This window comes from Geotrypetes seraphini, chromosome 19 (assembly GCF_902459505.1).
Source record: "Geotrypetes seraphini chromosome 19, aGeoSer1.1, whole genome shotgun sequence".
NCBI classification, from domain to species: domain Eukaryota; kingdom Metazoa; phylum Chordata; class Amphibia; order Gymnophiona; family Dermophiidae; genus Geotrypetes; species Geotrypetes seraphini.
Genome location: NC_047102.1, coordinates 37075897 through 37089576, shown reverse-complemented (window position 1 = coordinate 37089576; position 13680 = coordinate 37075897). Strand labels below are relative to the sequence as shown.

Below are 13680 nucleotides of genomic sequence, written 5' to 3'. Positions count from 1 at the left end.
ATGGTGACGTCAACAGCAGAGGATCTAACTACACCTCACTAGCTTCCTGTTGAAGGTTCATAAGTTGTCAAGTCCTGCAAAATAGATAACCAGCTAGATCAGGGGTATCAAAGCCCCTCCTCGAGGGCCACAATCCAGTCAGGTTTTCAGGATTTCCCCAATGAATATGCATGAGATCTATTTGCATGCGCTACTTTCAATGCATATTCATTGGGGAAATCCTGAAAACCCAACTGGATTACGGCCCTTGAGGAGGGATTTTGACACCCCTGAGCTAGATGGAAAAAAATTAAGCGGCTGAATTTGTGTTGTTTGATATTAATGTTTTTCATTCTAGATAAAACGTAATGGTATTTGGACGTTTATACTCTTAAAAAAAAAGGCCAAAGCTTTCTTTCCGTACCATGGACAATTTTCCCATTGAATTTTGGAAGACAGTGTAAGGCAGTGGTTCCCAACCCTGTCCTGGAGGACCACCAGGCCAGTCAGGATTTAGGGATAGCCTTAATCAGATTCACATGCCTGTCACCTCCATTATATGCAAACCTCTCTCATGCATATTCATTAGGGCTATCCCAAAAACCCGACTGTTCTGGTGGTCCTCCAGGATAGGGTTGAGAACCACTGGTGTAAAGGATTTGGAAGAGAAACAAGGGGCATAAACCTATAAGGGATATCCTGAATCTTGGAATAATATGATCTATCGCAACCTTAGAAATAATAACACATTATGCTCCCTAGAGTATTGGTAAAGAAACAAGAGTAAATACTTCTTTATTGATATAGGGTGGTAGATGCTTGGATGACCTCCTGGTGGAAATGATTCTTTCAGGAGAGCCATTGAAAAATGAAGGCAAAGAAACAAGAATAAATACTTCTTTATAGGTATAGAGTGGTGGATACATGGGTGACCTGCTAGTGGAAATGATTCTTACAGATAAAAAAAAACTATGGCCCAGATTTTAAAAACAACACTGATTTTCTAGGTACCAGTAGGCACCCATACCTCCGTTAAAAATGCTATCCAAACGGCGTTTTTAACAGGGATTTCAGGCACATATAGGCACTTTAAGCCTTTGAATGCCAAAGTAGGCATGGCCAACGCCCGAAGTGGTGTTTGGTGGCTTAAAGTGTCTACGTAGGCACGATTCACATGAAGATAGGCACTGGAAATGTAGTCCAGGAAAACCCTGGTCTACATTTCTGGTGCCTATCTTTCACATTGGCGTGATTCTGAAGCTGGCACTGATGCGTAATTGACACGTGATAGGTAGCGGCTTATAAGGTGGCCACCGATATTGGTACTAGTTTGAGACTACAGGCCTGTGTGGCCTATCCAGACTACTCATCCATGCCATCTGCTCTCTCTTTCATTCCCTTAGAGATCTTATGGCTTTTTATATATTTATGGGAACTCCCGTCAGCTTCTATTAGTTCCAGTGGATTAGCATAGTAAAATGTAGAAGATATTTGAGTACCGGAGCCTAAGGGTCTGATTTGTAAAAGGTTTAACTTATGCATTACAGTGGGGCAATTATGTGATATGAAACAGGTCTTTGTGATCCACTTTATAAAGAGTGATTCCCATCGTAACAAACTAGGAGAAAGTAGTCTATGAATCATGTCTTGGTATATTTGACTGGTTGCCTTAGCAGCTGTAGAGGGAGCTCCAGAGATGTCATGGAAGCAGTCACACGAGACAAGTTTTAATGGGCAATTAAGTACTCTTAGCCACGGACCACTTGCCTGCAAGTATGAGGGCTTTTCTCACAGATTTACTGTTTTCAAAGTGCAATCCCTTGAGCAAAATATTTAATGCGGGGGAAAAAGCAATGTCATGGATGATGGAGATCGGCCATGTTCCAAGTTTTTCTATCGCGCTATTTTTTCTTGCAAACTTTCATCCCTTAACTTTTTGACTCTGTACTTTACGGGGTCGATGCGCTGATTTTGCCAAACTGAATATGCATTTCAAAGCTGGGGCTGAGGATCCAAGCACAAGAGGACAACTAGGGAGCAGATGAGTTTACGCTGCTCTTTGGGATCAAGATTTTAGACAACTATTCTTGGTATCTATGTCATACTTGGAGTTCAGAAGACATTTGAAGACTTATGGGGTCTTTTACTAAGGCGCGCACTAATTGATTTAGCACACGCTAAAAGCTAATGCACCCATGGAATATAATGGGCATGTTAGCATTTATCACGCTAAATCGGTTAGCGCTTTAGTAAAAGACCCCTTTATTTATTTTCCAGATTTTGGGGTAAAATTAATTTTCTTCATTGTTCTATTTGTGATATAAGTTAATTTTTTGTAAACCGCATAGATCCTTATGGTCTATAAAGGTAATTTTTATGTTTTATGTTATATTTAATAAACTTTTTCAGGCTCAGATTCCACTGGAGTCATGATGCAATAACCAGCAAATGTTCTTTTGCAGGAACCTCATTATCCTTTTTGGATGTGCATTTACAGAATAAGGAGGGAAAACCTCTTTGTGCATCTTAGAGTCATGACATCAATGCATTGTGGAGCTGTTCTATAAGTGTGTGGTCAAAGCCTACTCTATAATGGCAACTGGTTGCTCAGATTTCAGTCTAGAATACTAATGTGTCCTGGTATTCGTACACCTTACATTTATGGGCTCACAGTTACAACAGCCATAGACCTGCATCTCAATGGTGCGACCTCACCTTGAGCATTGTGTTCAGTTCTAATCTCCTTTCCTCAAAAAAGATATAGTGGCACCAGAAAAGGTTCAAAGAAGAACGATCAAGATGATAAAGGGGATGGAACTCCTCTCGTATGAGGAAAGACTAAAGAGATTAGGACTCTTCAACTTGGAAAAGAGACGGCTGAGGGGAGATAGGATCGAAGTCAACAAAATCCTGAGTGGTGTAAAATGGGTACAAGTGGATCGATTTTATTCTGCATCAAGATTTACAAAGACTAGGGGACACTCAATGAACGTGCAGAGTAATACTTTTAAAACCGATAGGAGGAAATATTTTTTCACTCAGAGAATAGTTAAGCTCTTGAATGTGTTGCCAAAGGATGTGGTAAAAGCGATTAATATAGCTAGTTTTAAAAAAGGTTTGGACAAGCTCCTGGAGGAAAAGTCTTTAAACTGCTGTTGAGACAGACATGGGAGAAGCCACTGCTTGCTCTGGAATGCTGCTATTTGGGTTTTTGCCAGGTACTTGTGACTTGTATTGGCCTCCGTCAAGACGGAATACAGGGTTAGATGGACCATTGGTCTGGCCCAGTAAGGCTATTCTTATATTCTTATCTCTCATTGGGCACAAAATGCGGCTAGGGTGTTGTAACTTATTGTATTCTGTAAGTTGTGCGTGGAAGTGGCAGCCCCTCCCATTTCCATACTTCCCTACATTTTGGAATCTGCAGGAATAATTGTGGCCCAGACTGCCACTGTTGAGCTCGTTGGACTTTGGATGTTTCTTATGCTCTTGCTTTCAGAGAGCGAGTGTGCGTGGAAGCCTCTAGAAGCATCCTTGGCTTCAGGCATATTCTCAGCTCTTTGCTTTCCTTCAGTATACTAGCAATCTACTGGAAACATGCCTCCTAAAATCAAAGCCAGGTAAAGGTATTGTGATTCTGAAATATAAGGATTCCCCCCCGGGGGGGGGGGGCCCTTGGAATTCTGTTGCTGTTTAATGCATGCATTATTCAAAGGGAAATTATCCTTTTTACAGTGAAACACTTTACTCTTCCAATAGCTTTTCTCCTGCATCAGTTAAGTAATAACAGAAGCGCAAATGGAACAAACCAAGAGCCCGATGCAAAATGAATTGTGCTGAAGACAAAAGCAATGGAAAATGTGCTGCAGTGTTTTAGGAAGATGATTGCCATAAAAAAGGGAGTTACATGAACTGAAAATGTTCAATCATGTAACTCCCTTTTTTCGGGAATTACATCGACTACCAGTAGAGGCTCGTATACTCTTTAAGTTGGGTTCGGTCAGGCTCCTCTTTAAGTTGGGTTTGGTCAGGCTCCTCTTTAAGTTGGTTCGGTCAGGCTCCTCTTTAAGTTGGGTTTGGTCAGGCTCCTCTTAAATGAACATCGGTCCAATCTTAAAAGAATAAAAATTGAAGCCCCCATGGTAGCCCATTGTAATGAATTTCAACATAAATTTCAACAACTTAAATGCTGGGTTATTGATCAAGTTCCTAAATCCAACAGAGGGGGCGATAGCAATAAGCTCTTATTGAGAAGAGAACAACTTTGGATCTCGAGACTCCATTCATTAGAACCTTATGGACTAAACAGCCAAATAGAATGGCATGTTTTCTTTTAAAAAGTGTCATTTTAATTCTATATGGGAATGTTAAGTCCACAGTTTCGTGTATTCATATTCAGCCAGATGTATTATTGGAATTTAATATGAAGATATGGTTTCACATATTTAAATCATAGAGTTTGAATACTCGTTATTCAATATATTTAGATCCGATTGGCTGTGAGATCTTCAGTGTCTCTTTAAATGTCAGCGCTATCTTTAAACTAAACTTTATGCTTTTTTTGATCGAGCAATTGCTTTCAATGGCGGCATACATCATTGCAGGTATATTTCAACTTTTTGTAAGGCATACAATTTAAGTGTATAAGATCTTAATGAATGTTGCACGTTAAGTACAACAGTCCGGGTTGATATATACAAAGCTATAAATACTGTTTTGAACATTCTGTTTTCGCCGACAAATTTTATAGTCGGCTTCATGGCAACTAATCTTGATGTACCTTGGGTATATTTAAATGTTCAAATGTTGACATCGCTGTATACAAAATAAGTTTTGACACATCCATGAACATTTCAAAATCAATACATCAAGAAATTATCTAAAAGTAATCAATATTTAGAAACACATTAGTCAAGTATTTGTGTTCCGATTGGCTAACAAGTTCACAGCGTTCGGTTAAAATACGAGCGCCATTTTGTTTTTTACAATTCGGTGAGGAGTCGATGAAAGTCTCACTAACGGCAAGTATTATTTAGTTGTTGAGTGGTTAGATTTGAGATCACTGCCGTTTGTATAAATATTATCAAGCTTTAAGATATTTTCAGTATTCATTGTGGATAGTAGACTTCAATACACCCGAATGTTACAAATAAGAGATTGAGCTTGCAGCCATATTTGTAACATTTTTTCACCGACAAATTTCAAGTCGGCTTCATGGTAACTAATCTTGATGTATCGTGGATTTATTCAAATGTTTAAATGTCGACATTGCTGTATACAAAACAAGTTTTGATATATTCATTAATATTTTAAAACCAACACATTAAGAAATTTTCTAAAAGTAATTAATATACAGAAACATATCAGTTGTGTATCAGTGTTCTGATTGGCTAACAAGTTCACAGCGTTCGGTTTAAATACGAGCGCCATTTTATTTATTTTTTACAATTCACCCTATGAAAGTCTCATTAACGGCAAGTATTATCTAGTTGTTAAATGGTCAGATTTGAGATCACTGCCGTTTGTATAAAGACCATCAAGCTTTAAGACATTTTCAGTATTCACTGTGGACAGTAGATTTCAGTATACACGATTGTTGCAAATAAGAGATTGAGCTTGCAGCCATATTTGTAACATTTAAAACACATTTAATCAATGGATACATTTATTTAACTGAGATACATTCAAATTGTTACAAAAAAACATTGAGCTTGTAGTCATAATTGTAACATTTAAATTATATTTCAACCAATTGATTTACTGATTTAACTTAGACACATTTAAATTTAAGGAGATAACACCTTAATGTTAAACATGACATAAATTAAAGAAAATCTATATAGAACAATATATATTAAATTATGGTTTCAATAATAGTACACTGGGTGCTTTATGTAGTTTATTAATGATTTATTCAGTAAAATATGGTATATAATGTATTTTTTCATATTTTTCTTCTGTTTAAAGATCTTTGAGCAAAATGGAAATTCAACTGGCAATTTAATAAGCCTTTTCATTACCCCTGAAGAAGCCCATTAGTGCGAAACGGACCGGGCCTCCGTTGGGTTATCAAAGATAAGTGCTTACTATCCTTTAAATATAAGCATGATGATTATTACGGTATTGAACCAATAGTTGCTGGTCATTTGAATGCTCAATAGTTTAGAAGGAAAATTCAAGCATGAAATAGACATATACTATATTTATAATAAAAGAATAAAATGTTTTAAAAGACTAAAAATCAATTAAAATTAAAAATATTAAAAATTCAAGGGTTTTTGACCGGTGATGATACCTAACCCCGAAATATTTGTGACTTTATTGATCACACTTTAGGGGTATTTTGAGATCTTTTTTCCCTTGATTAAAATCACGTTATATACATCATTAGTGTTCCATCAATTTTGTTACATTAGGAAGATGATTGCCATAAAAAAGGGAGTTACATGAACTGAAAATGTTCAATCATGTAACTCCCTTTTTTCGGGAATTACATCGGCTACCAGTAGAGGCTCGTATACTCTTTAAGTTGGGTTCGGTCAGGCTCCTCTTTAAGTTGGGTTTGGTCAGGCTCCTCTTTAAGTTGGTTCGGTCAGGCTCCTCTTTAAGTTGGGTTTGGTCAGGCTCCTCTTTAAGTTGGGTTAGGTCAGGCTCCTCTTTAAGTTGGGTTCGGTCAGGCTCCTCTTTAAGTTGGGTTCGGTCAGGCTCCTCTTTAAGTTGGGTTCGGTCAGGCTCCTCTTTAAGTTGGGTTCGGTCAGGCTCCTCTTTAAGTTGGGTTCGGTCAGGCTCCTCTTTAAGTTGGGTTTGGTCAGGCTCCTCTTTAAGTTAGGTTCGGTCAGGCTCCTCTTTAAGTTAGGTTCGGTCAGGCTCCTCTTTAAGTTGGGTTCGGTCAGGCTCCTCTTTAAGTTAGGTTCGGTCAGGCTCCTCTTTAAGTTGGGTTCGGTCAGGCTCCTCTTTAAGTTAGGTTCGGTCAGGCTCCTCTTTAAGTTAGGTTCGGTCAGGCTCCTCTTTAAGTTGGGTTTGGTCAGGCTCCTCTTTAAGTTAGGTTCGGTCAGGCTCCTCTTTAAGTTAGGTTCGGTCAGGCTCCTCTTTAAGTTGGGTTTGGTCAGGCTCCTCTTTAAGTTAGGTTCGGTCAGGCTCCTCTTTAAGTTGGGTTTGGTCAGGCTCCTCTTTAAGTTAGGTTCGGTCAGGCTCCTCTTTAAGTTGGGTTTGGTCAGGCTCCTCTTTAAGTTAGGTTCGGTCAGGCTCCTCTTTAAGTTGGGTTTGGTCAGGCTCCTCTTTAAGTTGGGTTCGGTCAGGCTCCTCTTTAAGTTGGGTTTGGTCAGGCTCCTCTTTAAGTTGGGTTTGGTCAGGCTCCTCTTTAAGTTGGATTCGGTCAGTTGGCTCTCAGAGGAACCTTAGACGATCCCATGTTCTCTTTGTATTTCCGTCTGTCAAGGGCTGCAAATTTAAAAGATATCATAACCACACCCTTTCTTTTCAGGTGGCTCTTTATGATAAAGACTTTCGGCATTTGTTACCGACTTCTTATTCCTATTTACATTTTAGAAGACAATTAAAAACTCTGATATTCACTAAATTTTTAGATAATTAGAATTCCATTCTATCGAGCTCATTCAATTATGTTAATTTAACTCAATCTTTTGTAAACCGCATAGCACTCTATGGTTATGGAAATCCGATTTTATGTTATGTTATAACAGAAAAGCCACCTCTGAAATGTCCCAGGTACCCTGGAGATTCCTGAAGCTCTTTCTGTGTTGCAGAACTCTGGAATGTCTGTAGAAATCAAAACTGTGGATGTCTTCCTTAGGCTGTGAATATGACTTAGCAGATGCCTTGTGATCGGAGCAGATTATTTTTCCACCTGCTCTTTGAATCGCTGCTTCCAAAGACTGGGAGCTGTGTAGGGACCTTAAAGCAAGCTATCAATCAAAACCAGTGAAGAAAAAGAAGACGGCAGATTGTATCTGCTCTGAGCTTTTTCGTTGTTTGACAAAAGCAGTAGGAGTCATTTTAGGGTAATAATATGCAAAACAATTCTATGACCTCTTTCCCTTTTAATTTACACCTTAACTTGAGCAAAGATACCGTTCAGGTCATAACTGGGGGCAGTTGCTTTCTTAATAACACAATTTTCTTTGATGACCCTAAAAGCATCGACATGATTTCTCTTTGAAATCTTATTATTCCCATGTATAATTTGAAGTTAGCTCAGCCATCTGCGCACTCGTGATTAATGCGCATTGCATTACTCTGTAAGCTAATTTGGATTTGGAAATCGTACACATCTCCAATTAAAAGGAAGTAAAGTAATTTGATAGACTTTGAGGGGGATATTCTATAAACGATGCCAAAACTTACACACCGGTAGGCACTCTACCGGTGCCTAAGTTAATTGAGAGACGCTGTTTTAAACAGTAAAAAAAATTAAGTGCCTACTGACGCCTCAATAAAAGGTGTCGGAATCATGCCTACATAGGTGCTGTACAGTGCTTAATGCCACTATGGGCCTGGCTAATGCCAGAAGTGGTGTTAGGTGCCGTAAAGAGCCTACATAGGTGCGATTCATGGCATAGATAGGCTGTTGGAAATGTAGGCCCAGAAAATCCTGGGCTACTTTCGTGGACGCGCAATTCTCTATACAGTCCGATCGCACGATTGGCACCCTATAGAGAATACGGACTAAGGGCCTGATTCTATATACAGCACCAAAAAGAGAGGCGCATAATGCGATTCGATAAGGTGCTTGTACCTTTTTTTAAAATCACGCAAAATGCCAGTGCATTGCATAACTTTTAGGTGCAACCATTTAAGTCAGCTAAAGCCAGGTGTAAATACTTGTGCCTAAGTTGTGCGTGGATCGGCATATTCTATAACAGGGGGAGGCAATTCCAATCCTCGAGAGCCACAGGCAGGTCAGGTTTTCAGGATATTCACAATGAATATGTATGAGATGGATTTGCATGCACTGCCTCCTTGAGATGCAAATCTACCTCATGCATATTCATGTGCATAACATTTAGGAATTCCCATGATCCGCCCAAGCCCCTCCCCTGGCCATACCCCCTTTTCAAATTCATGAACTACAACTGGCACATACTTTTTATAGAATCGTGCTTTTCACATTGTGCATGTAACTTTTAATTCATGCCAATTAGTATCAATTAGGAGGTGTTAATTGCCAATTATTAGCACAGATTAAGCCAATTAATCAAGTTGTGCATGCAAATTAACTGTGTGCACTGATATGCATGCATAAGAGAAGTTGGGGGCAAGTCCAAATGGTACAAGTAATAAAAGCCCACATTATTCAAGCCAGTTGGATAATTTAGGGATTACCCACCTTCCTGTGCTCTATCATTTTCCTTACTTTTCATAACTCTATTTATTGATAATATGGGTAATATTCTGTCCCATATACCACCATACATCTTAAATTAATAAGTTCAGTGATGCTTAAGATTCTGCCTTCCGTTTCTTTCTTTGTAGAGACTGGAAGAGACACTTGCACAGATGACTCGGAACATGGGGGTTATGACTCTCGTACAGATCAATCTCTACTTATTCAACAGAAGCTCAACAGACAGAAGACAGAACCTCGGAATAAATCTTCATAGGTAATGGTAGCGTGATTTATAAAGTCCAAAGCAAAAAAGGCTGTGGAAGCAGATGTTACTGATGAAGGCTTTATTGAAACAAGCAGTAAATCCTCAAGTTCGAAGCTGTTAAGTTCATCCATAACTAAAGTCAATGAAGAGGACCCAACAAGGTCCGTGTTTCGACCTTTAAAGTCTTCCTCAGGGATCCTATGGGCGTGATTCATGAAACACCAACCTGATAGCGTTATCAGAACTTAATGACTTGTTCCTTTATAAGGGCCTTCTACTGCCCTTTGTATGTTTTAATAGATAAGCGAGAGGTAAAAATAAATTCCAGAATGTTTAAGGTAGAAGACCTCCAGCTAGCTGGAGGGACAGAGAAGGTGGGGTGCAGTGAACATTGCTGTAAATTTATACCAATGATTAAGCGATTATACCTGTAATCTGAGGAATGGCCACAGGAGGACAGCACTGAGCTATTAAATATAGTTCTTTCTAATGTAATTGGCACCCTCCTGTGGCGCTATCCAGAATAACACCTATAAATCTAAGATTTGAAATCCAGCACAAAATTTCTTTAGATGCATTTTGTTTTTATTTATATATTTATTTGGTTGCTTAGCCCATTCTCCCAAAAGAGCCCAGAATGGGTTACAGATCAGCATACATAGTATAATTAAATAACTGCATAGCACAGACAGATACTCTTACAAAGAATGTTGTTAATTTTCCTGGGAACAGTATTTCAGATGCATTCAGGTAACAATTTAGAAGTCAGAGTCTATGATTGCAGTCCAGTTCATGTGGGGATTTAAATACACAGGCGGTCCCTGCTCAGAAGTGTTGACAATCTAATTTAGACTGTAAGGAGAAGGAGAAGTATAAGTGGGAGAAAATGTGATGCAGCCTACCATCAGCCCACTGGTTGTTTGAATTTTAAATCCAAAACAAGGCTGGAGAAGTATAAGGAAGAGAAAAAGCGAATAAGCATTTGTCAGTCCATTGGTGTGCTAGAGGGAAGGTTTGTTACCTTTCACCAAAGAGTCCTGGGTTCAACCCTCAGCCTCTTCTCTTGGAGCAGTGTCAGCCCTACTCCTTAGCTGAGGTTTGAACCTTCAACCTCCAGTTACTAACCCAGCACTCAACCCTTGAGCTAGCCAGGCTTTCACACTAAGAGCTTTTCGGAACTTATATTTATCCATTTCTTTGTTCAAATCCTAGTAGTTGACACAAAATAGAGTTGAACCTTCAACCTCTTCTTTTGGAGTAGTAGCAGTCCTACTCCTTACCTGAGGCTCGAACCCTCAGCCTCCAATTGCTAACCCAGCATTCAACCCTTGAGCCAACCAGGTTTTCACGGCAGGAATTTTTCAGAACTTATATTTATCCTTTTCTGGGATCAAATCCTAGTAGTTACATAGAACATAGAAATAGACGGCAGATAAGGGCCCACGGCCCATCTAGTCTGCCCACCTTAATGTCCCTCCCCTGTGAATAGATCCCATGTGCCGATCCCATTTGGCCTTAAAATCAGGCACGCTGCTGGCCTCAATCACCTGTAGTGGAAGACTATTCCAGCGATCAACCACTCTTTCAGTGAAAAAGAATTTTCTGGTGTCACCTCGTAGTTTCCCGCCCCTGATTTTCAACAGATGCCCTCTTGTTGTCGTGGGACCCTTGAAAAAGAAGATATCTTCCTCCGCCTCGATGCGGCCCGTAAGATACTTGAACGTCTCGATCATGTCCCCCTTCTCTCTGCGCTCCTCGAGCGAGTATAGCTGTAATTTGTCAAGCCGTTTTTCGTATGGTAGATCCTTGAGTCCCGAGACCATTCGGGTGGCCATTCTTTGCACCGACTCCTTGCGATAATGCGGCCTCCAGAATTGCACACAGTATTCCAGGTGGGGCCTCACCATGGATCTATACAATGGCATAATGACTTCCGCCTTACGACTGACGAAACCCCTTCGTATGCAGCCCATGATTTGTCTTGCCTTGGACGAAGCCTGCTCCACTTGATTGGCAGACTTCATGTCCTCACTGACGATTACCCCCAAGTCTCGTTCTGCTACCGTTTTTGCTAGGATCTCGCCATTAAGGGTATAAGACTTGCATGGATTCTGGCTGCCCAGGTGCATAACTTTGCATTTTTTGGCATTGAAGTTGAGTTGCCATGTCCTAGACCATCGCTCCAGTAGGAGTAGGTCGTGCATCATGTTGTCGGGCACTGAATCTTCGTCTGTTGTGCATTTGCCCACTACATTGCTCAGTTTGGCGTCATCGGCGAATAATGTTATTTTACCTCGAAGCCCTTCTGCCAAGTCTCTTATAAAGATGTTGAATAGGATTGGGCCCAAGACTGAGCCCTGTGGTACTCCACTAATCACCTCCGTCATTTCGGAGGGGGTGCCGTTCACCACCACCCTTTGGAGCCTACCTCCAAGCCAGCTCCCAACCCATTTCGTCAATGTGTTACCTAATCCTATAGAACTCATCTTGCTCAGTAACCTGCGGTGTGGTACGCTATCGAATGCTTTGCTAAAGTCCAGGTACACGATGTCCAGGGACTCCCCAATATCCAGCTTCCCCGTTACCCAGTCAAAGAAGCTGATCAGGTTGGATTGGCAGGATCTCCTCTTAGTAAATCCATGTTGTCGGGGATCCCGTAGATTCTCCTCATCCAGGATCTTATCTAATTGGCGTTTGATTAGAGTTTCCATTAGTTTGCTCACTATCGATGTTAGACTCACTGGTCTGTAGTTTGCTGTCTCCATCTTTGAGCCTTTCTTGTGGAGTGGAATGACGTTAGCCGTCCTCCAGTCCAACGGGACGCTGCCTGTACTAAGGGAGAGGTTGAAGAGCGCGGACAGTGGCTCCGCCAATACATCACTCAGCTCCCTAAGCACCCTGGGGTGCAGGTTGTCCGGCCCCATTGCTTTGTTAACCTTGAGCTTTGACAGCTCACCGTAGACACTGCTGGGCGTAAACTCAAAGTTACTAAACGGGTCAACTGAGCCAACCCTTTTCTGTAGCTGAGGGCCGAGCCCTGGCACTTCTCGGGTGAAGACTGAGCAGAAGTATTCATTTAATAGTTGGGCTTTTTCCGAATCCTTTTCCACATAGTCTCCGTCTGGTTTCCTAAGACGTACAATCCCGCCTGAGTTTTTTCTTCTATCACTGATATACCTGAAGAAGGATTTATCTCCCTTCTGGATGTTCTTTGCTAGAGACTCCTCCATGAGGAATTTAGCCTCCCTGATTGCTGTTTTGACGGCTTTTGATTTGGCCAGGTAGTCTGCTCTAGAGTCCTGCTTCCCTGATTGTTTGTAAGAGATGAATGCTTTTTTCTTCTCCTTGATCAGGTCTGAGATCTCCGCAGTAAACCACTGTGGCTTATTGTTCCTTCGCCGTTTACTTACTGATTTTACATAGCAGTTTGTTGCTTCTTGTATGGTTGCTTTCAAAGTCGACCACATGTCTTCCACGTTATCGGTTTCTTCTTGGCTTTGTAGCGCCTGGTGAACGAAGTCTCCCATTTCTTTGAAATTTGTGTCCTTGAATTTGAGGACTTTGGTTAGTGTAGTAGATTTAGTGAAACCTTTCCTGATATTGAACCATACCATTTTGTGGTCACTGGAGGCCAATGTGTCGCCCACCGAGACCTCTGTGACACTTTCTCCATTGGTTATTATCAGGTCCAGTATTGCCTGATCCCTTGTCGGTTCCAACACCAGTTGCCTGAGGCTTGCTCCTTTCATAGAGTTTAATAGCCTCCTGCTGCTGCCGGAAGCAGAGGTAAGTGTAACCCAATCCACATCAGGCATGTTGAAGTCACCTAGCAATACTGTGTCCCCACGCAAGGTGATATTTTCTATATCTTCGATTATTTCCATATCCAGGTCATCCTGTTGTCTTGGGGATCTGTAAATTACGCCAAGATATAAGCATTTGTCCTTCCCTCTGACCAAATTAACCCAAAGGGATTCCCCAGTATACTGGACATCTGAGATTCTCGTGACCTTAATGTCATCTTTAGTATATAATGCTACACCCCCTCCCTTCCTACCCTCTCTGTCCCGGCGAAGCAAGTTGTAACCCG

General features: G+C 40.8%; 1 protein-coding gene across 1 annotated transcript in view; it reads left to right on the top strand.

Annotated features, from left to right (window-relative positions):
* LOC117352221 (nitric oxide synthase-interacting protein-like) overlaps positions 1 to 13680 on the top strand; it is a 69229-nt gene that overhangs the window by 51642 nt on the left and 3907 nt on the right. Inside the window, exon 5 of the mRNA XM_033928506.1 lies at positions 9472 to 9599. Within this exon, the coding sequence (XP_033784397.1) occupies positions 9472 to 9599 (128 nt within the window). The remainder of the gene's footprint in view (positions 1 to 9471; positions 9600 to 13680) is intronic.